This window comes from Triticum urartu, chromosome 3A (genome assembly GCF_056163025.1).
Source record: "Triticum urartu cultivar PI428250 chromosome 3A, HENAU_Tu73, whole genome shotgun sequence".
NCBI classification, from domain to species: Eukaryota; Viridiplantae; Streptophyta; class Magnoliopsida; order Poales; family Poaceae; genus Triticum; species Triticum urartu.
In genome coordinates, this window is record NC_141875.1 from 561123842 (window position 1) to 561150326 (window position 26485).

At 51.2% G+C, this 26485-nt stretch overlaps 1 protein-coding gene across 1 annotated transcript; it reads left to right on the top strand.

The window, feature by feature from the left end:
* Nucleotides 1-6412: 6412 nt before the first annotated feature.
* Nucleotides 6413-13553, top strand: LOC147980524 (ethylene-responsive transcription factor ERF073-like). Its single transcript, XM_087515647.1, has 2 exons — nt 6413-6927; nt 13538-13553. The coding sequence occupies exons 1-2, from the start codon at nt 6413-6415 to the stop codon at nt 13551-13553; spliced, it is 531 nt and encodes a 176-aa protein (XP_087371773.1).
* The last annotated feature ends 12932 nt before the right edge of the window (nt 13554-26485 follow it).

Sequence of the window (26485 nt, forward strand, 5' to 3'; positions counted from 1 at the left end):
TCCAGCTTGGACCGCATACTTGATCGTCCTTGCCAAATTCATGGCACCCCAGACAAACCGGCCAACCATAACAATAGAGATTGCCGGGTCTTCAAACAAGCCAGCAAAGCAAATAGCAGAGGTAGAGAAGGGGAATCACAGAGCGAGAATGACGACGAAGAGCCCCAGCAGCCAAACACCGGGGAAAAAATAGATTTCCCCCTCAAGTCAAAACGGTGAACATGATATATAGTACACATATCCCCAAAAGGGAGCGCAAGCGCGCACTCAGGGACGTCTATGCGGTAGAGCCAGTCGCCCCAAAATTCAATCCGTGGTCGTCATTCCCGATCACCTTCGATCGATGAGACCACCCCACTAGTATCCGCCACGGCGGTTCAGCCGCACTAGTTCTTGACCCAATTCTTGACAGGTTCCACCTAACTCGAGTCCTGATGGATGGTGGTAGCAGCCTCAACCCGCTCTACCAAGACACAGTGCGGAAAATGGGAATTGACCCCTCACGAATCAAACCAACAAAGACCACCTTTAAAGGAGTCATTCCAGGCATAGAAGCCCGTTGTACGGGCTCAATAACGCTGGAAGTAGTATTCGGTTCTCCGGATAACTTCCAAAGCGAAGAACTAATCTTTGATATCGTCCCATTCCACAGCAGCTATCATGCTCTGCTCGGACGAACTGCATTCGCTAGATTCAATGCGGTGCCACATTATGCTTATCTTAAACTGAAGATGCCCGGTCCACATGGCGTCATTGCGGTAAACGGAAATACGGAATGCTCCCTCCATACAGAAGAGCACACCGCCGCCCTAGCAGCAAAAGTATAGAGTGGCCTTCTCAAGCAGCGCTATAATCTGGCTGCCAAGCCCCTGGACACCACTAAGAGAGTCCGGACTACACTGCAGCATGACAGCTTGGCTTGTCACAAGCCAAACTAGCAATTTTGCCTCCATCCCAGCCCTGATGAGGCGATGGTGTTAGTACCACACGCATTTAAACTACGCACTCAAAATGCCATGGGTACGGATGGAGGCACAACTCGCTCATGATCCACAGTACGGCTTGATAGACCCTGGGATTCACATGTTTTTGCTTTTTCTTTTTTAGGGTTTTTCTTTTCTTTTTTCAAGGTCTATGCGGATGACCCGTTTGCAAACACACCAAGGAGGCAATGAGCTCTGGCGTACAAGGGAACCCCAGGTGGTCTCTAATAAATGATTAATATACTTGTTTTACATACCCACATGCAGCTCACCCTTGGTTACGACATGTTAAAAAGCCTTACTTGCTTATCGCATTACTGGTACAAAGTACGCCTCGACGTACCGATTATACCACAAAGGTGAATAAATGGTGGCGTCAGCTCATTACTTAATATTTTCCGTTCCCTCACCTCAGTATCTATTACTCATTGCACACGTACACCATGGTACGTACTAATACGCCAGGGGCTTCATTATACCCAGCATCACGGCAATAAAAGTTCGAACTCTTTTTCAGTACAGTTCGGCACCCCAAACTTATAGCATTATATGCATCGGCTTCGAATCATGTCTTTGGTCAATAGTTGGGTTGCCCGGCTCCTGTGCTTACTACCTTATGTTCCGCTATATCGGATAGGGTAGTAAAGGGAGAACTACTACGATTGTGTCCCGGTTCTTCCGGATGAGCACCTCAGTAGAGAAAGCCGAAAACTGACTATCATGATGCGGCGAGAGCTGGTTAGCTGTTCGTGAGGTTCCAAATCATTGTAGATTTCTTGTTGCGAAGAATCGGTTCTTCCGATTTGGCATGCATAGCGCCCCTAATTCGGCCTTCCAAACTTTATTCATTGTCAAACTCCTATGGCTAAGTGAGGGCAGTAAAGGCCACATAGTCTGATTGCCTTGTTCGTTGCGCTAAACACCTCCTTTAAGGACCAGAATGTGGAGTCAAGAGTGTTTAGATTTATCCCGAACACCCCCGTGCTATCTACGTGGGGGGCTGAAGCCGATGACTGGTCATCCCTCAGATTTAATAAACGGCCGCACAGGAGGTAAAATTCAAAATTATTAAGATTATATTACATAACATCTTTGTTCCATATTACAGGGCAATAAAATACATATGTTCTCATGGGAATATAATATCCTTCGAACACTTCTCGACCGCAAGACAGGACCCCTCCAGGACACCATCAAAATAGTGCTCGGGTCGACGATGCTCCTTGCCCTCCAGCGGCCCCTCGGTCATCAGCTTCTTGGCATCTAGCTTCGCCCAATGCGTCTTGACACAGGCAAAAGCCATACGCGGACCTTCAATACAGACCGACCGCTTCACGGCTTCGAGCCACAGACAAGCACTCACGAGCCACCATACAAGTCTGAAATAGCTACCAGGTATGGGATCGGCAGGCCACAACCGGACTATAAAGTCCTTCATGGCTAACTCTGCCAACCGGTGCAGCTCGACCAGCTGCTTTAGCTGGTCGCTGAAGGGTACCGGATGTTCGGATCCCAGATATTGGGACCAGAACAGCCTCTCTGTGGACATCCCTTCCTCGGCTCTATAATGCTCGGCCGCATCTGATACAATGTGCGGTAGACCTATAAATGCCCCTGGAAAACCGAAATTCAGGGTAAGTACAAGGGACGTTGATTCTACATACTTTCTTAGCATGGTGAAGGTCTTACCCATCGCAATCTGTTGGGCCACCTGAATCTCCTGGAGGGTGCTCTGAGCTTTGGCTCGCGCATCCCGAGCGCTCTGATGAGCCTTCGCCAATTCGGCCTCTTGCACCTTACAATCGCGCTCCAGGGCCTCAAATTTTTCTATCGTGCCCTGGATCTGTTGCCGCGCCTCGCCAACCCGGGTCTCGTGCTTCTCACGCAAGACGCGCTCCTTGGCCGCTTTGTTCTTAGCCTCGGCCAGCGCCTTCCTCAGGGTTGCCACCTCGGCTGCGGCCCCTAATAATGATTATGACACTCTCAGTACAGTCGGACTATTCATTTTCTCGAAATGTACCCACGGGTTACTGCATACCTTGGCTATCCTCCAACTGCTTTTTCACACGGCCGAGCTCCTCCTCGGCCCGCTCCAATTTCTGCTTCAATCCGGAGACCTCCGTAGCATGAGCAGTGGCAACCTGCAGCGATACCCGCGTATTCACACAGACAACTCATGTTAGGCTCATGCAATTTTTTGATCCTTGGTTATGCTTTTCTTCTTGAACACCAAACAGAGTATCAGGGGCTACTGTATATACTGTGATATTTTTCCTATAAACACATTACTTACCTCAAAGCCTCCTAGTAGGCTAGTGCAGGCTTCAGTCAATCCGCTTTTAGCAAACCGAACCTTCTCTATTACCGTGTCCATAAGGACACGATGTTCATCCATGATAGAGGTGCCTCGCAGCGCCTCCAGCAGATTATCCGGTGCCTCTGGTTGGACAGAGGTCACCGGTGGAACAGGCACGCTCCCTCCTTGGGGGGAATGCCATTCGCTGGACCCCAGAGCCGTATAGATTTCTGGAATGGTATCCGGCTAAGGTCTGAAGGGAACGCGGACACCCTCACCAGTCTCCCTGGGGGATTTTACCCCCATGTGTCTGGTGCCCGAGGAGTCATCCTGGGGCGTCACTCCGATGATCTCCGGAACCCCCCCGGCCTGGGAAGGCCTTTTTGTACATCACCTCGTCATCACCCCTGGGTGACACGGAATGAGCAGGTGGCGGAGGTATGCTAGCCATCTCCTCTGTGTCCAGCGAATCCTCTGTCGAGGATCATTGAGAGTCACCGCATGCCGGACTGCAATGACAAAAGTTCACAATATGTCAATATTACAAATCAGGAAGGCCAGACTTTTGTGAATTCTGGTACTCACGAAGCGGCCCAGGGCTTGGTCCGGCAAGGTCATTCCGGACTGCTGTCGACGTCCCATGCAGAGTTATCCGCGAGGGAGCCTTTAACCCTTTTAGGCGCTTCCGCCTCCGGGCTTGTGGAGGCCGCTCTATTCTTCCTCCCTGCTTCAGGTGGGGGAGTCGTTTTCCTCTTCCTCTTCATCACCGTCGTCAGCGGACGAAGAGGAAGTCTCACTTTCGGACGTCTCGTCGAGAGTGCTTTCCCGATGAAGGTCCTTCTTGGCCCCTCGGACCGCCTTCTTAGCCGTCTTCTCCGGCACCTCATAAGGCGCGGGGAACATCATCTTCTCCAATAATGGGGATACCTGGTCCTCGGGTAGCGGAGATGGACAGTTAATCTTCTCGGCCAACTTAATCCAGGCCTGAAAATGGAGGAAGGAAGCTTAAGTTTTCCCTCAAAATATGCTGGTAGGAGATACTCCTTGAAAACATTAAAGTAACTGACCATATTGGGCTGACGCTTTAAGCTAAGCCCATGGTCTTCGGTCGCAGGCGGTGGCGTCTCGCCGGCCTTGAAGATCACCTACTAGATTTCTTCGTGCGTTGTGCCAAAGAGCTCCGGTAGCGTCTGGTGCTTGGCCGGCTCGAACTCCCAAAAACTATAAGTCCGGCGTTGGCACGGAAGGATCCGACGAACAAGCATAACGTGGACTACAGTGAAAAGCTTGATCTTGTTCTCTATCATGTTCTGGATGCATGTCTGGAGCCCTGTCAGCTCGGCCAAGGGCCCCTAGGTTAGGCCCCGCTCTTGCCAAGAAGTGAGCCGCATCGGGGTTCCAAATCAAAAGGGGCCGCCGCCCAGTTGGCGTCGCGTGACTCGGTGATATAAAACCACCCAGATTTCCACCCCATCACCATCTCCACGAACAAGCCTTCGGGCCAGGTGACGTTGGGCATCTTGCCTAACATGGCGCCTCCGCACTCTGCTTGTTGACCGCGCACTACCTTCGGCCTCACATTGAAGGTCTTCAGCCACAGGCCGAAGTGAGGCGGGATGCGGAGGAAATCCTCACAAATGACAATAAACGCCGAGATATTGAGATGAAGTTAGGGGTAGGTCATGAAAATCCAGCCCATAGTAAAACATCAACCCGCGGACGAATGGGTGAAGGGGAACCCAAGCCCGCGGACGAAGTGTGTGAGAAACACAACCCTCTCATGGGGCTCGGGAGTGGGGACGATCTGTCCCTTGGCCGGGAGTCGATGAGCGATCTCTTTGGCCAAATATCCGGCCTCCCGGAGCTCCTTGATGTCTTTCTTCCTGACGGAAGAAGTCATCCACCGACCTCCAGCTCCGAATCCGGACATCTTTGGAGTATTTCTTTGAACGAGAGAGAAGCTAAAGCTTGGGCGCTAGAGCTCAGGAATGGAAGGGCTGAGGAATAGAAAGGGCGTGGGTGGAAGAAGGGAGTCCTTACCCCCTTATAGAGGCCGCGAATGTCGAACGCCCCTCTACTCGCCTTAAACTCGCCTATTCCCAAGGGCCGTGTAAACGACACGGTTGGGTTACCTATGCCCGCATTGATGAGAATCCCGCAATAAGGGGACCCGATCTCTGCTTCGATAAGACGTGCCAATAGCAACCGCGTTTTGAAACATGGGATGGCAGAAGAAAAACGATTCAAAATTATGACCGGATGGGCGTGATATCACGTTGCCAAAAACTGTCAGCGGATAGAACTCGTGTGGAAAATATATATTCTCTCTGCAGTTGTGCATGGTGTGTAACAGGTCCGGATACAATCATCACGTCCGAAGACTATCTTGGAAGTTTGGAAGAAGGGGAACCCGCCTTGCAATGCTGAAGACAATCTACGCACCGGACTCCTCGTCATTGAAGCCAGGTTCATGGCTATTGAGGGAGTCTTGGACTAAGGGGTCCTCGGGCGTCCGGCCTGTTATCCGTGGGCCGGACTAATGGGCCGTGAAGACACGAAGACCGAAGACTATACCCGTGTCCAGATTTGACTCAGCTTGGCGTGGAAGGCAAGCTAGGCGACTGATTATGAAGATTCTCTCCTATGTAACCGACTCCATGTAACCCTAGATCTCTCCGGTGTCTATATAAATCAGAGGGCATAGTCCGGATAGGACAGATTCATTACCATATACTCATATGCTAGACTTCTAGGGTTTAGCCATTACGATCTCGTGGTAGATCAACTCTTGTAATACTCATATTCATAAAGATCAATCAAGCAGGAAGTAGGTTATTACCTCCATAGAGAGGGCCCGAACATGGGTAAACATTGTGCCCCCGTCTCCTGTTACCATCAATCCTAGATGCACAGTTCGGGACCCCCTACCCGAGATCGTCGGTTTTGACAGCGACAACACGCGCGCGGGAAAAAGCGTCTGGGCGTGCGCTAGTTTTGGCGTGTGGTGTCCGGCGCGCTTTATAAAATCCAACGCCCTCCCACCGCTCTGTGCCTTGCCACCGCTCTCTCCCCGTTCTGTGCCTCGCCACCACTCTCTCCCTGCTCTTTCTCGCCTCGCCGCCACCGCGCCACCATGCCGCCGCGTCGCCGGGAAACTTGGGGATACCGCGGCGTCCATGCGCGCCCCTCCGGCGGCTTCTCAGCCGAGATCCGGTTCTACGGGATGTGCCTCGGCCTCGGCAATTTCAACACCGCGAATGAGGCCACCCACGGGTATGACGCGGCGGCGTGGCGCCTTCGGTGGCCTCATAGAACATTGAACTTCCCCAACGTGCCGACGCGGGAGCGGGCACTAGAGCTCGCGCCTCTGCCGCAGCTTATCACCGACGAGGATCGTCACGACAACCGGAGGCGGGAGCACCGTCTCGGCATCGCCGAGATGGACGAGGCAGCCATAGCGCTGTGGCGCCAACGCTTCCCACAGGACATCATCATCAAGCGCGAGTTCTACGCGCAAAGGAGGGCGGAGAGGGATAAGAGGAGGGCGGAGCGATTCGCCTATCGCGAGGACAAGCGTAGGCAAAAAGCGGACGCTCAATTCAACATGAGGCTAGGAGCAGCGTCGCCCTGGGAATCCGACGACGATTGGTATCTTCACGCCTACAGTCAGACGCTGGAGGAGGACATCACCGAGGAGGAGTCGGACGACGAGGAGTAGTTGAATAATCTATTTTTTATCTATCTATGCTGAGAACTATTGAGGGAGTCCTGGATTAGGGGGTCTTCGGACAGCCGGACTATATCCTTTGGCTGGACTGTTGGACTATGAAGATACAAGATTGAAGACTTCGTCCCGTGTTCGGATGGGATTTTCCTTGGTGTGGAAGGCAAGCTTGGCAATACGGATATGTTGATCTCCTCCCTTGTAACCGACTTTGTGTAACCCTACCCCCTCCGGTGTCTATATAAACCGGATGGTTTAGTCTGTAAGGACAACATACAATCATACCCTAGGCTAGCTTCTAGGGTTTAGCCTCTACGATCTCGTGGTAGATCAACTCTTGTAATACTCATATCATCAATATCAATCAAGCAGGACGTAGGGTATTACCTCCATCAAGAGGGCCCGAACCTGGGTAAACATCGTGTCCCCTGCCTCCTGTTACCATTTGCCTTAGACGCACAGTTCGGGACCCCTACCCGAGATCCAACGGTTTTGACACCGACATTGGTGCTTTCATTGAGACTTCCACTGTGCCGTTACCATAAGGCTCGATGGCCCCTTCGATCGTCGGTAATGATGCGGTCCAGGGTGAGGTTTTCCTCCCCGGACAGATCTTCGTATTCGGCGCCTTCGCACTGCAGGCCAATTCGTTTGGCCATCCGGAGTAGATCGAGAGCTACGCCCCTGGCCATCAGGCCAGGTTCAGAAACTTAAACTACACTGCCGACATCCGCAGAGACTTGATCTTCGACGGATTCGAGCCCATGTCAGGTGCGCCGCACAATCACGACGATCATGACGTAACTCTGCCGTCGGACAGTGTTCGGGAGATCTCATCTGCAACTACTCCGGCCTTCAACCCGGAGCAAATTGCGCCATCCGACGACGGAGGGATGGACCCCGCCATGGAGGCCGCACTCTCAGTGGCGATGGAGCCGGATACTGACTTCACCCCTTACGAGAGCCGTGTTGCCAAACCACTGGATTCGTCTCCGGCCATGGACTCTGAGCCGCCTACATCCGTGCCTATCGAATCCGATTGGGCGCCGATCATGGAGTTCACCTCCACGGATATCTTTCAGCACTCGCCTTTCTGCGATGTGCTAAATTCATTAAAGTCTCTCTCCTTGTCAGGAGAACCTTGGCCGAACTATGTCTGGCTTGAATGGGATGCAGACGATGAAGAAATTCGCTGCCCACCCACCACCCACTTAGTAGCCTCTGTCGACGATTTAACCGACATGCTCGATCTTGACTCCGCAGACATCGACGGCATGGACGACAATGCAGGAGAGGAACAAGAACTAGTGCCCACAGGGCACTGGACAACCACTGCACCACATGACATATACATGGTGGATACACCCAAAGAAAATGATGACGAGGAATGGGAGGAGACAGCGGAGGATGACCCCTCCAAGAAGCAAACAAAGCGTCGGCGTAGGCGCCGCTCCAAATCCCGCATCGGCAAAAACAGCGATAACAGCGCAAGAGAAAATAACACTCTAGTCGACTCTAGAGGAAATGACGACCACATTGCCCCAGCGGAAGAGCACGATGAAGCTGCAAACGGCGAACACAGTACGGATCCGACGTTCGAACACGGCGATGCCGAGGATAAACCTCATCAAACCCCCTCTGGGGAGGAAAACAGTCCAGACGAAGATGCACACATCATCCCGGAAACGAACTTGGAGCAAGAGAACCTCCGCAGAAGGCTTATTGCCACAGCGAGGAGTCTGAAGAAGCAAAAGCAAAGGCTTAAGGCAGAACAAAATATGCTCAACAACAGGTGGAACAAAGTGCTCGACAACGAAGAAAAGTATGGTGGAGGTTACCACACAAAGAGCTATCCAAAGCACAAACTATTACCCGAATTCGACGACGAGGCCTTAGACCCCATACAACCGAAAAATAAAACGGCCAACCGGCCGGATCAACCACCTTGTGACCGCGATAGAGCGGCTAATGAGGTCGCACATAAGTCAACACACGATCTATGTGAGGACTTGCGCCAAAAATCCAGTATGACCAGACCCATCTATGAATCTAGGAAGCATGCTCCGGCACAAAATCAAAATCGAATACTACAACTGTCCGAACGCCATGATACATCCAAATACAGGGATGCCGCACACCCCCTATGTTTCACCGATGAGGTGCTGGATCATGAATTCCCAGAAGGATTCAAACCAGTGAACATAGAGGCGTACGACGGGACCACAGACCCTGGGATCTGGATTGACGACTTTATCCTCCACATCCATATGGCTCGTGGAGACGATCTCCATGCCATCAAATACTTGCCCCTCAAGCTTAAAGGACCAACTCGGCATTGGCTGAAAAGCCTCCCCGAAATCTCAATTGGAAGTTGGGAGGAGCTTGAGGACGCTTTTCGGGCTAGTTTTCGAGGGACCTATGTCCGACCTCCGGATGCAGACGATTTAAGTCATATAATTCAACAGCCCGGAGAGTCAGCACGAAAGATTTGGAACATGTTTCTCACTAAGAAGAACCAAATCGTCGACTATCCGGACGCCGAAGCCTTAGCAGCTTTCAAGCACAGCGTCCGAGACGAATGGCTCGCCAGACACCTCGGCCAAGAAAAACCGAGAATAATGGCAGCCCTGACAAGCCTCATGACCCGCTTTTGCGCGGGCGAAGATAGATGGTTAGCCCGCAGTAGCACTAGCGACCCAAGCACATCCGAGGTCAGGGATGGCAATGGAAAACCACGACGCAGTAAAAACAAGCGTCGAAATAAAGAAGACAGCCCAGATAATACAGCGGTCAACGCCGGATTCAGGGGCTCTCGGCCAGGTCAGCGGAAAAAGCCTTTCAAAGGCAGCAGAGATGGATCGTCTAGCCTAAACAAGATTCTCGACAAACTATGTCAGATCCATGGCACCCCCGACAAACCTGCAAATCACACCCACAGAGAATGTTGGGTCTTCAAGCAGACCGGTAAGCTAAACGCCGAACACAAGGGGGGGGGGAGACACCAAACGAAGACGAGGACGAACCTCACCAGCAAAGCACTGGAGGACAGAAAAAATTCCCACCAGAGGTTAAAATAGTAAACATGATCCATGTGAAGAAGAGGAGAAGAAAACATACACTCCGAGACATACACGCCATAGAGCCCGTCACCCCTAAGTTCAACCCCTGGTTGGCCTGCCCGATCACATTTGATCGCGGGGATCACGCGACAAGCATCCGACAGGAAGGATTGGCTGCCTTGGTGTTAGACCCAATAATAAACGGATACCACCTCACACGAGTCCTTATGGACGGCAGCAGTGGTCTAAATCTGATATATCAGGACACAGTCTGCAAAATGGGGATAGACCCGACAAAAATAAGCCACAGTAATACTACCTTCAAGGGAGTAATACCAGGCCCAGAGGCCCGCTGTACGGGCTCTCTATTACTAGAGGTTGTATTCGGTTCTCCCGACAACTTCTGAAGCGAAAAGTTAACTTTCTACATCGCTCCATTCTGAAGTGGCTATCAAGCACTACTCGGAAGAGCGGCTTTCGCTTGTTTTAATGTAGTACCGCATTATGCTTCTCTCAAACTTAAGATGCCCGGTCCATGCAGCACCATCACAGTTAGTGGAAATATTGAGCGTTCTCTACGCGCGGAAGAATGTGCGGTGGCATTAACAGCTAAGCACTAGACGGCCTCACCAACCAGAATAAATGACAGGTCGTCAAGACCACGGACACGGTTAGACGAGTCCGGTGCATCACTATATATACATGAGATTGGTTTGATGGTTAAACCCTCATCGACGGTAACAGGGGCTTCCCGCGTGTAATTAGGGCTAGTTCGGCTCAACTTGACTTACCTTGAATTTCAATGGTTTATTGATAATAACCAATTTTCTGGCACGACAACTTTCACCTAAGTTCTTCTTTTTTACAAATGACAATCGTGCTATACCCGTCTAGGACACGGCACAACAGAGACACAGGCGCAGACATGCAGCAGGGACCCGCTCAAAGGTTTCTTTTCAGATTAAGACCCTGCGTAAACCTTTTTTACTGTCTCTCATTGTTCACATCCTCCGGATACTCAATACAACCGAGAAGGATGATGATGTTATTGGCATGTGGCCATGTCAGGATATTGCACGTACCTGGACACTCAGGGTTTATTATTAAGGGCATTGTTCAGCCCGGCGTATATTATAAAGACCGAATACCTTAGGGAGTGTTCGGCGTCGCGAGTTTGGCCTTATATGCATCAGCTCCGAATCATGTCTTTGGTCAAATGTTGGGTTTGCCCGGCTCCCGTGTTTTGCTACCTTACGTTTCGCTCTATCGGCTAAGGCGGCACCGGGAGAACTACTGCGATTGTGCCCTGGTTCATCCGGATGAGCACCTCAGTAGAGAAAGCCGAAAACTGACTGTCATGATAAAGCGCGAGACTGGCCAACCACTTAATGACTTAGCGGAATCTTCGGGATTCCTCCGCATTAACGAAGGGCCGTTTCCCAGTCATGTACGTACGCGCCCTGTATTCGGACGAGTGCGGAAGTACCAGGGGCTATATAGTAGTCCCACCGTCAAACTCCTATGGCTAAGTGAAAGTGTTAAAGCAATATAGTCCGATTGCCTCGTTCGCTGCGCTACCACCTCCTTCATGGACCAATACGTTGGATCAAGTGTGAATACATGTTTTTTGCGAACACCCCCGCATTATATGCGTGGGGGCTGAAGCCGACGACTGCAATCTTTCAGGTTATATACATATATACATAAACGGCCGCACAGGAGGCATCATAATACTTTCAGGCAAAAGTATAAACACAGCCTTCATAATTCAATAAAATATTGTTTTTACAATAGGAATACATGTCACTAGAACATAATATTCTTCGAGCACTGCGCCTCTATCGAATGAGCGTCTTCAAGGACCTCTTCAAAGTAGTGCTCGGCAGCTACTCGGCCCACGGCCGAACCCTGTGTTGCAATAGTGGTGGCCTGCATCTCTGCCTAGTATGTCTTGACACGGGCAAGTGCCATCCGCGCACCCTCTATGCACGCCGACCTCTTCATAGCGTCGATATGCGGCATAACACCAAGGAATTGTTGCACTAAACTAAAGTAACTACTCGGCCTTGGCCCTTCCGGCCACAGATGATCCACAACATACCTCATGGCAAGTCCGAACAACCTATGGAGCTCGGTCCACTCGGCCATTCGCTCATTCAACAGCAGCGGACGCACTGGAGGATGGAACTGTGACCAGAACAGCCTTTCCACTTCACGATCTTTTTGATCCTTGAAGAACTCGGCCGCATCAGCAGCACTTGCTGCCAAATCCACGCATGCGTCTGCAGAACTCCATAGTTGATCAAGAGGAGCATACTTCGGATCTCCAAACTTAGTCCGCAACAAAAAGGGCTTCCCAGCCGCGATATCTGCAGCTTGACACAGCTTCTCCTTCGTCGCTTTGATTTTGGAGCGGGCTTCCTTGGCTGCTACCATGGCCTTCTCTAGGTCCGTCGCCTTCGCTCTGCTTTCTTTTTCAAGAAGCTGGTAATGGTCAGCGGCATCTTTCAACTCCACGGCCATCTTGGCTATTCTTTCCTTGCTCTGGCAATGCACGGCCTATTCAGCCCTCAGCTCTTCGACCGCCTTTAGCGCGGCCATATTGCTATTCCTTGCTTGTTCCTTGGCTCGGGCAAGTTCCGCCTGAAGGGTCTCCACGGTGGCAGCTCCATCTGCAGTCACAACATATTAAAGATACTGGCATCATGCTCCTCTTACTATGTGTTTATCACCGGAGAAATCACTTACCCTGTGCCTCGTCAAGACGCTTGTTGACAAGCACGATGTTGGCATCTGCCGCATCAAGCTGCCGCTTTAGCTCGGCAAACTCATCAGTCCGGCTAGCCACCGGACCTTCAGCCACCTGCACATAAAGGCGGTCTGGTTATTACCTGGGAATATGATCCTCTATTTGCCACCGTTTTCGACGGCAACCAGAGTCTCAGGGGCTACTATCTGCATAGGGCACACCTAACGCGTGTGATACTATCAAAAACATACACTATTTCACGTACCTCAAAGCCTTTCAGCAGACTCATAAAAGCTTCATGCAACCCGCTTTCGGCGGATGAAATCCTTTCAATCACCGTACCCATTAGCGTACAATGCGCTTCTAAGATGGCTGCTTGCTCCAAAAGATCCTTCAGTGCGTCCGACCGCACACTATATGGTTCCGGACTCTTTTTGTTGCTCTCATTAGGAGCCGAATACTGAGGACTTCGGGTGGCCAATGGATTACCATCTGGCCTTGGCGGATCAGGAGAAACCCTCCGCGACGACACTTCAGGGTCGCCCGCCTCATGAGGCGGGGTGGCAGGGGGAGGTGTCTCGCTCTCCATCATCTCCAGAAGAAGATCCCCTGAAGACGATCTCTGTCGAGAAGGGCTACGACCCGAACTGCAAGATATATGCTTCAGTTATTATCTTTAGAAGTAATGTAAGATATTTCTACTATTAAGTACCTTTTCACTTACAGCTCGGTAGAGGGCTGATCCCCTTGCGGGCACTATGCGGCAAGGATACCCTCTGAGGCAGGACCCTCTGGCGAAGATTTCTTCCCCCGTTTGGAAACCTTTGTTTCCGGGTCTTCAGAGGTGGTCCTCTTCCTTCCTTGGGGAGAGGGGATTTCAGATTCTTCTCCCTGGTTGTCCTCCTTCGCGGAGGCGCTAATTCCCCCAGTTCGGATGAATGATGTGTGAGGCCTGCTTTCAGCCTCTTTATTCCCCCCTTCATCTTCCCCTGAGGGCGCCTGACAAGGCGCCGGCTCGAGCATTCTGTCTAGTACTGGATTGGCCAAACCTTCGGGAAGGGGGGCCGAACACCTGATCATCTTCGCCTTTGTAATCCAGTCCTGGTCAAAGAGCGACTTTTCATAATGATGTTATGATAAATAGAAAGACAGCATGTTCGGCCATGGGATTACTTACTTGGGTATCGGGGCGATTACAGCTCAGACCCGCATCCTCGGTGGTGTCCGGACACTCTATTTGGGGTCCAAACAACAATTTGTACATCTCTTCGAGCGTCATGCCGGGGAAGTGCTGAATAGTTCGCGGTCCTTCCGGGTTTAATTCCCACATACAGAGGGGTCGACGTTCAAGGCTGGACTCGACGAACTAGCATGACTTGCATTACCTTGACCAGGCTGACATCTCTCTCAAGGAGATCTCGGATGCGACTCTACAATATCGGCACATCATTTACTGGCCCCTAGTTCAGCCCCTTGTTGATCCATGACGTCAGTTGTGGTGGAGGGCCCGAGTGAAAGGCAGGGGCGGCTACCCACTTGGCACTTCGGGGAGCTGTGATATAAAACCACTCCCGCTGCCATAAACTGGACACCTTTGGGAAGGAACCCTCTGGCCATGGAGCATCAGCGCTTTTGCTTATTATGGCACCTCCGCACTCTGCATGCCGCCCCTCGATCATCTTCGACTTCACATTGAAAGTCTTGAGCCACATGCCGAAGTGTGGGGTAATGCGGAGGAAGGCCTCACACATGATGATGAACGATGAGATGTGAAGGAAGGAATCCGGGGCCAGATCATGGAAATCCAGTCAATAATAGAACATGAGCCCCCTAACAAAGGGATCCAGAGTGAGGCCTAGCCCTCGGAGGAAGTGAGAGACGAACACAACACTCTCGTTGGGTTCGGGAGTGGGGATGACCTGCCCTCAGGCAGGCAGCCTGTGCGAGATTTCGGCGGTCAGATACCTGGCCTCTCTTAGCTTCTTGATGTCTTCTTCTGTGATGGAGGAAGGCATCCACCGACCATGGAGGTTGGATCCGGACATGGTTGAAGGTCCGAAACACCTGACCTGAGCCTTGGGTGTTGGAACTTGAGGCGGAGGAAGGATTCGATTGAGCACGAGAGGGAAGAAAGGACATGCCTTGACCTGTTTATAAAGAGGATGAATATCAAGCGTCCTCCTCGTGGCCGTTTGGGACTTGCCTAAAATCGAGGAGTCATACTAACAGGCAAGGTTGGGTTACCCACGTCCGTATTGATGAGAATCCCGTAATAAGGGGGACACGATCTCTGCTTTGATAAGACGTGTCAAGAAAGCCGCCTCGCAATATGTGCAGTGCTGGTTGAGAAAAACGATTCGAATAAAGACCAGGCCATGGCATGATGTCATGCTGTCAAAACATGTCAGTAGATTGGATTTGTGGAAATATTATTCTCTCTACGGTGGTATGTGGAACTTGTTTTGCAGAGCCGGACACTATCTTTGTGTTCAATATCTTCTATGGAGTATTCGGAGGAGGAACCCGCCTTGCAATGCCGAAGACAAAACTACACGTCGGACTCATCATCATTGAAGCCTGGTTCAGGGGCTACCGAGGGAGTCCTGGATTAGGGGGTCTCCGGACAGCCGGACTATATCCTTTGGCCGAACTGTTGGACTATGAAGATACAAGATTGAAGACTTCGTCCCGTGTCCGGATGGGATTTTCCTTGGCGTGGAAGGCAAGCTTGGCAATACGGATATGTAGATCTCCTCCCTTGTAACCGACTTTGTGTAACCCTAGCCCCCTCCAATGTCTATATAAACCGGAGGGTTTAGTCCGTAAGGACAACATACAATCATACCATAGGCTAGCTTCTAGGGTTTAGCCTCTACGATCTCGTGGTAGATCAACTCTTGTAATACTCATATCATCAATATCAATCAAGCAAGACGTAGGGTATTACCTCCATCAAGAGGGCCCGAACCTGGGTAAACATCGTGTCCCCTGCCTCCTGTTACCATCCGCCTTAGACGCACAGTTCGGGACCCCCTACCCGAGATCCACCGGTTTTGACACCGACAACTATCCTCTACTCTCTATCTCTACTTCTCGATCTCAGCACTGTAAATGGTTTTTTAAGCGCCGCGCGTTGCGATTCTGTTGGAAATGCTCTAACATGGCAGACGAGTGCTTTAATGTTGCCCACAAGATGCGTGAGTATTACTAGTAGTATATTTTTATTGCCATGTTGAGATTTTAAAACCACGAGTGCGAACATGTAGAGGAGCAATGAAGACCAAACACGGGATATTAGGGACATCTTCAAGGAGCCTGGCAAGTTAAATAGGAGCTGCACCGAACCTGTAAAACAAGCTTTGGTAAGTAACACCCTTTCAATTACTTTCGTTTAGCCTCGTGTTCTTCGATGTGTATATGTTGTAGTTTCTGTTTCTCTTAAGCCTCGTGTTCTTCGATGTGTAATAAGAAGAGTCTTAATCGTCCTAATGCTTTCGTTTTTAGCTTGATGTAGGAAGTGGGTGTTCTCACCTTGTAGTCTGTTTTTATATTTTTTCCTTTTGAATTCACTTCTCCCAGTTCTATTTATCTGGCTTCTACTAAATGGATCTGGGTTGCTCTGAGTATTGATCTAAAAAAGAAGTAACTTCATGTTAGGATGCAGTTCCTGCGAGGAGGGAAGTATGGTCAACCTCAAGATCATGTTTCCAAAATGAGGCTGGATTACACACAAGGTGCCAGTTCCCTAATGATGCTGGATTAGACACAAGGTGCAAATTCCCAGATGATGCTGGATTACACACAAGCCAGGTGGAGTCGTCAGCTGTTCGTGTCCTCGTGGCTCTAGTAAAGGCTGAAAGAACGCGTGCAGCAGCCCTTGAGAATGTAGCTGAGTTCCTGAAGAAGCAAAAAGAGCAATCAGATGCCAAAGAAGAGATGGAAGAAGCCAGAAATAAGCTAGCAGAGGCAGAGCAGGCTAGGCGTCTCCTGCTATCTAAAACTGTTGTCAATACAAAATTTCCTTCATAGTAGCTAGGTTCAAATGTTTATCTAGTCAGCATGCCTGTTGTGATGTTCGTGCATCTACTAATGTGGCACAATTTTTTTTCCGGGTCATGTAATAACAACAATTAATTTCCAAACAATAACAGACGAAGCATTGGACATGGTATAGTTCACACGCAAGCCCGACATTCCAAGTTCAACTTCCACATCAAACTCATGTTCACAGATATCTGCACATTCGTACATAATGTCCACAACCATGATTCACTTCAAAGCCAAAAAAATTGAGGAGAGTTATGAATAAATAAAAACCTCTAGTTCCTGCTACCAGTGCGAGCACAACAAGTCAAGACCATGCGTAATTAATTATATTTTGGTCATTTTTTGTGTTCTAAAATGCCGACCGGCTCGTGGAAGGACGTGTTGCCGGCACACACGCGGATTCAATGAAGGCAGGCGGGGCAGTCTGAAGCCGGTTGCATGCGGCAAGGAGGCGTGTTCAACCGGGCTTGCAGCGAGTGGGGCCCTCTTGGCCGGCGCGCCAGTTCAATGCCTGCGCTATGAGAGGTCGCGTTTGTCGGTGTCAAAACCGGTGGATCTCGGGTAGGGGATCCCGAACTGTGCGTCTAGGTCGGATGGTAACAGGAGGCAGGGGACACGATGTTTTACCCAGGTTCGGGCCCTCTTGATGGAGGTAAAACCATACGTCCTACTTGATTAATATTGATGATATGGGTAGTACAAGAGTAGATCTACCACGAGATCAGAGAGGCTAAACCCTAGAAGCTAGCCTATGGTATGATTGTTGTTCGTCCTACGGACTAAAACTCTCCGGTTTATATAGACACCGGAGAGGGCTAGGGTTACACAGAGTCGGTTACAATGGTAGGAGATCTACATATCCGTATCGCCAAGCTTGCCTTCCACGCCAAGGAAAGTCCCTTCCGGACACGGGACGAAGTCTTCAATCTTGTATCTTCATAGTCCAGGAGTCCGGACGAAGGTATAGTCCGGCCATCGGGCCGGACTCCCTCAGTAGCCCCTGAACCAGGCTTCAATGACGACGAGTCCGAAGCACAGATTGTCTTCGGCATTGCAAGGCGGGTTCCTCCTCCAAGTACTTCATAGAAGATTTTGAACACAAAGGTAGTGTCCGGCTCTGCAAAATAAGTTTCCACATATTGCCATAGAGAGAATAATATTTACACAAATCTAATCTGCTGACGTATTTCGTAGCGTGACATCACACCACGGCCAAGTATTTATTCGAATCGTTTTATTGTCCCACATCAGCGCGTTTAGCGAGGCGGTTTCCTTGGCACGTCTTTTTAAAGCAGAGATCGTGTCCCCTTATTCCGGGATTCTCATCAATACGGGTGTGGGTAACCCAACCGCGCCATTGACTATGGCGCTTGGGAGATAAGCGAGTTTTACCAGGCTGGTGGGGACGCATAGTCGCGTCCCCCCATACAAGGGGATAAGGATCCACCTTTTCATTCACGCCTTCTTCCTCCTTCGCCTATCCATTTCCGCGCACTCGAGTTCCAGCGCCCAAGTCCGCACATCCCACCTCAACCTTCTCCAGCCATGTCCGGAGCGGGAGGCAAGTGGATGGTCTCCTCCGTCACGAAGGGACACATCAAAAAAACTGAGGAAGGCTGGATACTTGTCTAACGACATTGCGCACCGGCTTCCTTAAGAGGGGCAGGTCATCCCCACCCCCAGGCCCCATGAGAGGGTGGTGTTCCTCCCCCATTTCCTCCGCGGACTGGGCTTCCCTCTCCACCCATTTGTCCAGGGGCTCATGTTCTACTATGGCCTGGATTTCCATGATCCGGCCCCGAACTTTGTCCTCAATATCTCGGCGTTTATCGTCGTGTGCGAGGCTTTCTTCTGCATCCGCCCCCATTTCGGCCTATGGCTCAAGACTTTGAATGTCAAGCCGAAGGTGGTGCGTGGCACTCAGGCGGAGTGCGGAGGCGCCATGGTTCCGGGACCCAATGTGGTGCCGGAGAAGAAGGCCAAGAAGAAGGCCACAGGGACTCAGAAGAGTGCCCGGCGCCTGGGGGTGTCGGATTCATCATCCGACGACTCCAAGACGCACTCCTCCCGTGAAGACGAGGAGGAGGAGGAAGAGACTTCTCCCCCTCCAGCGGGGGAGAGAAGAAAAGGAAGGCCACCCCAACTGGGGAGGCCGAAGGGTCCAAGAAGGGGAAAACCCTTCCTCCGGACGGCTCCACCAACGCCGACGACGGCGAAGAGGAGTGGCCGCACAGGGCCAAGCCCTTGGCAAGATTGTAAGTGTCCGAATACCAGAGTGATTCATAGTATTCTTCCGTTGCACAGCTTTTCCTTATGTCGAACATGTTTATGCAGTCCACCCAAAGACCGGCTCGACGTGTCGTCGAGCGGTTCCCTGGATTCGTCGGATGTGAATTCGCTTCCGACGGCTACCTCCCCCCACCCTACGGACGACGCCGAGGTGCTGTCCCAACATGTTCCAAGCCAGGAGGAGGTGGTCCTGGAGGCGCCGCAAGGCGACCTCCCGGACTCCAAGCGCGAAGGGGATAAAACCCCCAAGGGCTCCGAGTCCGGCCTTGAGCCGGACACCGCGCCGGAACCTTCAATGGTTCCGGACTCCAGTAGGCGGCCTCCTTCCAAGAGGAGTGAGCCTACCGAGCCGGTGACCTCCGTCCAACCGGAGGCACCGGACAATTTTCTGGAGACGCTTAACGGCGCCTCCATCGACGAGGAGCACCGCACTATTATGAGTGCGGTGATCCAGAAGGTTCAGTCTGCCAAGAGCGGACTGACTGAAGCCTGTGCCAGCCTTCTAACAGGCTTTGAGGTAGGTAAAGAATATGTAAAAATATTACCGCATAGACAGTAGCCCCTGATGCTCTATTCGGCGTTCAGAAAGAAAAACCGAATAGAGGATCTAATAATCGCAGGAGTCTAACATAATCAAGTCAATATGCGTATGCAGGCTTCACTACTGGCCTCCGTCGCACTGACTGCGGAGGTGGATACGCTGAAGCAGAACCTCGCGCGGTCCGAGAACGAGCTCGGCCATGCCAAGAGGCAACTCAAGGAGAAGGAAGGTAAGTAATACCTTGCGCAATTATATAGAGAAGATGTGGTTGCAAAAAATGACAGGATCAATGTGCTATTATAGGGGCCACGGCCGAGGTGGCAACCCTTAAGCAAGCGCTGTCCGAGGCCGAAAACAGGCGGCCTCGGAGCGCACGGAGAGAGAGAAGCAGGAGGCGCGGGTGGAGGAGGTGCAGAAAGAGCTCCAGGCTCTCGTGAAAAAACACGAGAGTTTGGAGCTTGACTTAAAGATGCAAGCGTCCGAGCTTGCGGCAGCCCTCAAAAGCGCGAAGTCTGCCAAGGCCGAAGCCCAGAAAGCCCTCAAAGAAATTGACGCGATGAAGAAGATAGCGGCGTGTAAGGCATTCATTTTGCAAAGCAAGCACGTGAAAGTGAATTATTTGTTACTTACCCGAGTCCGGAGCTCTCCAGGAGCATTCACAGATTTGCCCCGCAGTGCGTCTGATGCCGCCGCCTACTACCGAGCCGAGGAGGGGAGCTCAACGGAGAAGGTGTTCTGGTCTCAGTATGCTGATGCCAGACACCTGGTGCCTTTGAGCGACCAGCTGAAGCAGATGGTCGAGCTCCACAAGGTTGCCGAACAGGCCGTAAAGGGCCTCATAGTTCGGCTGTGGCCTGGAGAGGCTCTGCCTAGGAGCTACTTCGGGCTGGTGAGGCGGCTGGTGGATGCCTGTCCACGGCTTGAAGTAATCAAGTGCTCCGTCTCCATCGAAGGTGCCCGTAGGGCGCTTGCCCGTGATAAAGTGCACTGGGGCAAGATGGATGCGGAGAAGCTGGTGAAGGATGGGCCGCCGCCGGGCAAGGAGCATCGCATCCCGGAAGCGTATTATGAGGGCGTCCTGAAGGGTGCCCGCCTTATAGCGGATGAATGCTCCAAAGATGTAATTTTTGAGTAAACTCACATTTGTGATCCTGTACGCTAAAAACTTGTTCATATGCGCTAAGCAACGCTTTTGAATTTAAAATATTACCTTCTGTGCGGCCGTTTATCAAATTTGAGAGATGGCGAGTCGTCGGCTTCTGCCCCCATGCCACGAGTGCTGGGGTGTTTGGGATAAACATGAGCGCTCTTTTTCCCATTCTTGGGTCCTTCGAGGGAGGCGCTCAACACAACGAACAAGGCAATCAGACTATAATGCTTGAACACTCTCACTCAGCCATAGAATTCTATAATTTTAAATTTTGGCGAAGCCCCTTGTGTTCGGAAGACCGAGTTCGTGGCGCTATCCACGCCTAGGCCGAACAAAGCCGACTCCTCGCTTTAAGCGGCATAAGTCTTTAGGGACTCGAAAACCTCTCGAACAGCGACCAACTCTCGCCTCATCATGACAGTCAGTTTTAGCTTTCTCTACTGAGGTGCTTAGCCCAGCTCAACTGGGGCACAATCGCAATAGTTCTCCTAGTGCTACCTTAGCCGATATGACAGAACATAAGGTACCAAAACATAGGAGCCGGGCAAACCCAACTATTGACCCAAGACATGATTCGGAGCCGATGCATATAATGCTATAAGTTCGGGGTGCCGCACTTGTGAAAGTGTTCGGACTTCTCACACCATGTTGTGGGGTAGTTAAGCCCCTGGCGTATTGGCCGTACAAAAGTGTCCGGGTGCAACATGTCATTAATGAACATATATTCGTAAAAAAGGTAATGCGATAATAGACGGAAGCTATGCATTGTTTATTTAAAAAAGCTGCGATCAAAGCAGAACGATACAAATAGTGTGATAAGCAAAAGATGGGACTATCAGATATGTCCTTTCCAGGGGCGAGCTGCGGAATGTTATGCGAAACAGGTATACTGCTCGTTATAGAGACTACCTTAGAGTTCCGTAGTGTGGCATAGCTTTCTGCTTCCCTGGTTGTATTGTTTGTGTGGCAATTGTACTGCCGGACAAGCCTTCCGAAGAATGGAGTCCTGAAAATAAGAGAAAATTAAGAAATCGGCAGCCCCTAGTGCGGTTTAAGCCGCGTTTTGGGCGTGCCGTGATGGTGCCCCTCCCCCTGTGCCCATGGTATTTCTAGAGCGTAGTTATGTACGCGCAACACTGGTTTCGCAAGTTCGCGAGGGCTGGGGTTGGGGCCGCATTGCTACGCTTGCTCGGAACGTGCCAGGCGGTCTTGTTGTAGGTTACTCCGGGCATGCTTGATGGTGTCCGGACGTTTAATGGCCGGACTAGAGAATTGCCATGAGAGGCTGCTTTGTACTTCCACTGCGATAGCCACCGTATGCTCCTATGTTCGGAGAGAGCGTTCGGTGTTTCCATTGACCGTGATGACGCCTCGAGGGCCTGGCATCTTGAGCTTGAGGTATGCGTAGTGCGGCACCGCATTGAACTTGGCAAATGTAGTTCGCCCGAGCAGTGTGTGATAGCCACTACGGAACGGGACTATGTCAAAGATTAACTCCTCGCTTCGGAAATTATCCGGAGATCCGAAGACCACTTCAAGTGTAACTAAGCCTGTATAGTTGGCTTCTACACCTGCTATGACGCCTTTAAAGGTCGTTCTGGTGGGTTTAATCCTCGAGGGATTGATGCCCATTTTCCGCACTGTATCCTGATAAAGTAGGTTTATGCTGCTGCCGTCGTCCATAAGGACTCTAGTGAGGTGAAATCCGTCAATAATTGGGTCTAGAACCAATGCGGCGAATCCGCCATGACGGATGCTAGTGGGGTGGTCCCTTCGATCAAAAGTGATTGGGCAGGAAGACCATGGGTTGAACTTTGGGGTGACTGGCTCCATCGCGTATACGTCCCTTAGCACACGCTTCCGCTCCCTCTTGGGGACGTGGGTTGCGTATATCATGTTCACCGTCCGCACTTGTGGGGGAAAACCTTTCTATCCGCTGTTGTTCGGCATGCAGCCCCTTTTCTCTACTTTCGGCATTTAACTTCCCTGCCTGCTTGAACACCCAACAATCCCTGTTGGTGTGATTGGCTGGTTTTTCGGGGGTGCCATGTATCTGGCATGAGCGGTCGAGTATTCGGTCCAAACTGAACGGGCCCGGAGTATTTCTTTTGAATGGCCTTTTCCGCTGACCGGGTTTAGAGCCTTTGAATCCGGCATTAACTGCCGTATCCTCAGCATTGTTGCCGTTAATGCGGCGTTTTTGCTTGTTGCGATGCGACCTGCCACTGCTGTCCTTGGTATCCGAATTACCAGGGCTCTTGGTCATGTTATTGTTGCGAGCTAGCTAGCTGTCTTCTCCCGTGCAAAAGTGGGTCATAAGTGTCGTGTGGGCTGCCATAGATTTCGGCTTTTCTTGTCCTAGATGCCGTGCAAGCCACTCGTTGCATATGTTATGCTTGAAGGCTGCTAGGGGCTCTGCGTCCGGATAGTCGACGATTTGATTTTTCTTGGTTAGGAACTGTGTCCAGAATTGTCTGGCCAATTCCTCTGGCTACTGAATTATGTGGTTTAGGTCATCGGCATCTGGTGGTCGCACATAAGTGCCCTAGAAATTGTCGAGGAATGCAGCTTCCAGGTCCTCCCAACAACCAATTGATTCTGCTGGCAAGCTGTTAAGCCAATGCCGGGCTGGTCCTTTAAGCTTGAGTGGGAGGTATTTGATGGCGTGTAGGTCATCACCGCGGGCCATGTGGATATGAAGGAGATAGTCCTCGATCCATACCGCAGGATTTGTTGTGCCATCATATGATTCGAGGTTCATGGGTTTGAAACCCTCGGGGATTTGATGATCCATTACTTCATCTGTGAAGCATAGTGGGTGTGCAGCGCCTCTGTATTGGGCTACATCACGACACAGCTCAAACGAGCTTTGTCTATTGTGTTCGGCTCGGCCGGATTTACTGTATCTGGCATGACGAGTACCGTCTCGTGCCATGGGGCGCCCACGTGATCCGTAGATCGATCTTGTTTGCCTTGCCTTGTCCTCCAATATATCTCACAGGTCTGGCGCATTTTCCCATGCCTTGGTAGTTTTTGAGCGGCGCCGGGGTGCGGCTTGAGTGGAGGGCTGAGAGGCCTCTCTGTCGCGGCCACGGGGTGGCTGGTCGGCCGCATCATGCATTGGTGATGTAGGTTTAGGTGCTTCCTCCTCTAATTGGGGTAGCAACCTGCGCTTTGGGTAGCTCTTGGAGGGGCGTTCGAGTTCATACTCTTTGGCCGCAAGGACTTCAGTCCATCTGTCGGCTAGCAAATCTTGAGCAGCTCTAAGTTGTTGCTGTTTTTTCTTGAGGCTGCTCATCGTGGCCATAAGCCTACGTTTGAAATGCTCTTGTTCGACGGGATCCTCCGGCATGACAAATTCGTCGTCGTCGAGGCTTTCCTCGTCTTCGGAGGGAGGCATATAATTATCGTCCTCGACCTCTCTGTCTGCCGCTCTCTCATGAGGGCTGGCTTCTCTATCCTCCTGTGCCGAATCTTGCTGGAGGTGGTTGTCTTTGGCACTATCCGGGGTGTTATTATCCCCCGTGCCGGAATCACCATTTTTGTTTTGGCGGGATTTAGAGCGGCGCCACTGACGCCGGTGCTTAGGCTGCTTCTTGGAGGGTCATCCTCCGCTGTTCCATCGCCATTGCCTTCTTTTGGGGTGTCCACCATGTATATATCATATGACGAGGTGGCTTTCCAGTGCCCTATAGGCGCTTGTTCTTGATTGTCTCCTGCATCGGCGTCCATACCGTAGATGTCTTCGGAGTCGAAGTCGAGCATGTCGGTTAAATCATCGACAGTGGCTACGAAGTGGGTGGTGGGTGGGCTTTGAATTTCTTCATCATCCGCATCCCAACCTTGCCGACCATAGTCCGGCCAGGGCTCTCCTGACAAAGAGAGAGACTTTAGTTGTCACATCCCTAGTTCTGGTATGACCTAGACCAGCTAGTCATTTGTGCATCATGTTTAAATTCCATTTAAATTTGAAATGGGGATTTGTGAAACCCTCAGAATCATTTCTGAAAATGACCCAAGTAAAAATTGCTCCAAAAGGGTCCAAGAAAATGCTCATGTTGCTCTCTGAAAATATTGGACAGAGATAAAAATCAAACCAATGTTTTAAAGAGCTCATAAGTATTTATTTTGGGCATTTGGAATTAATCCAGTATTTATTTGGGTTGGATAAATATTTTTATATATACAAAATATTGTCCAATAGTTCTGAATTTTGGTGAGGGGCTTTGGATTAATTCCTTAGGTCCCTGCAAATTTTTACAGAATTAAATAAAATGATTTGGTATTTTTACTAAATCAAATCAAATGTCAGAAAAATAGAAAAGAAAAAAATGAAATAAAACCTTACCTGCACTTACCTGTCCAGCTGGCCGGCCTGCTACTGTGCGGCCCAGCCCACAGCGCAGTGCCAGTCACCACCAACCTCTCGCCAGAAGGACGAGAGGCGCGTGGCCGCCGCGCGCACGGCCACCGATGGCCACCACCTGCTGGCCGCTCCGCCTTGGCCCTCCCTGGCACTGCCACGCACTCCCCTCGACCTTCTGCACTTCTTCCCTCCTCGCAGCTCTCGCCCCTCCCCTCTCTGCTCTCTTCCCGAGCGACCCCGTCGCCGCCGTCCACTGCCGCCGCGTCCACAGAGCTCCCGTCGCCCTGACGCTGAGCCCAGAAGCACCGCCGTGTCTTCCTCGTCCACTCCACTGAGCTACATGACACCGGAGGTCCTGCTTCATCGCCACCATCGTTGTCTTCGGCCTCGGCCGCCGTGGATCGCCACCGTCGAATTCGCGGCAACCAACGCTTCCCCGACCCTGCTGTCTGCACCATCCCCCTCTCTGTGAGCCCGCGGTTCTTTCCCCTCCTTTCTCGTTGTCGTTCCGACACCCTAGCACCTAGACCGTGCTAGCCGAGCTCCGGCCGCCGCCCGTTTTGTCGCCGCCATGGCCTGAGCTCGAACGGGTCGCGGCCGTGCACCGCACCGAGCTCCTGGTGACCCCATGAGGCTGCCCAGCGCTTCACTTTGCTCGCCCGCGCTCCACAACGCCTTTTCGCTGAGGTCCGAACTCCAGCCGCCGCCGTGGGCTAGTATCTGGCGAGCTCCGTCCACCCCACGGCCTCCCACCTGCTCCGTTAGATGCGCGCGAGCGCCAGCCACCCTCAGCACCCATCCGCGCATCGAATGGACGCCGGATCAGCGTTTCCGGCGAGGGTCCGCCACGGTTTTGGTCACCGCCGGCCAAACTCCGGCGGGCTGACATGGCACTTGTTTAATTAGCACTAATCACATATTAGTTTAACCCCAAGGGTCAATGACAGACGGGCCCCACCGGTTTAGTTAACCAGCTAACGTAATTAGTTAGAATTAATCTAATTCGACCAGACCCCACACGTCAGGTTTGACCTGGTCAGCTCCGTTGACCTACTGATGCAGGCATGACGCAATGCTGACGCAATATTTCATTTTCTGGTTTAAATTAATCAGGAAATTCCAGAAATTGTTATAAACTTCAAAAAATCATAGAAATTCAACCGTAGCTCAGATTGAAATAATTTATATATGAAAAATTATCAGAAAAATTCAATCTATCCACCTGTACCATTTTCATGCATGACAAACCAACCTATACATGCTGTATATATGAAAACACAC

Coding starts and splice junctions, on each gene's coding strand:
- LOC147980524 (XM_087515647.1), top strand. CDS start 6,413: ATGCCGCCGCGTCGCCGGGAAACTTGGGGATACCGCGGCGTCCATGCG.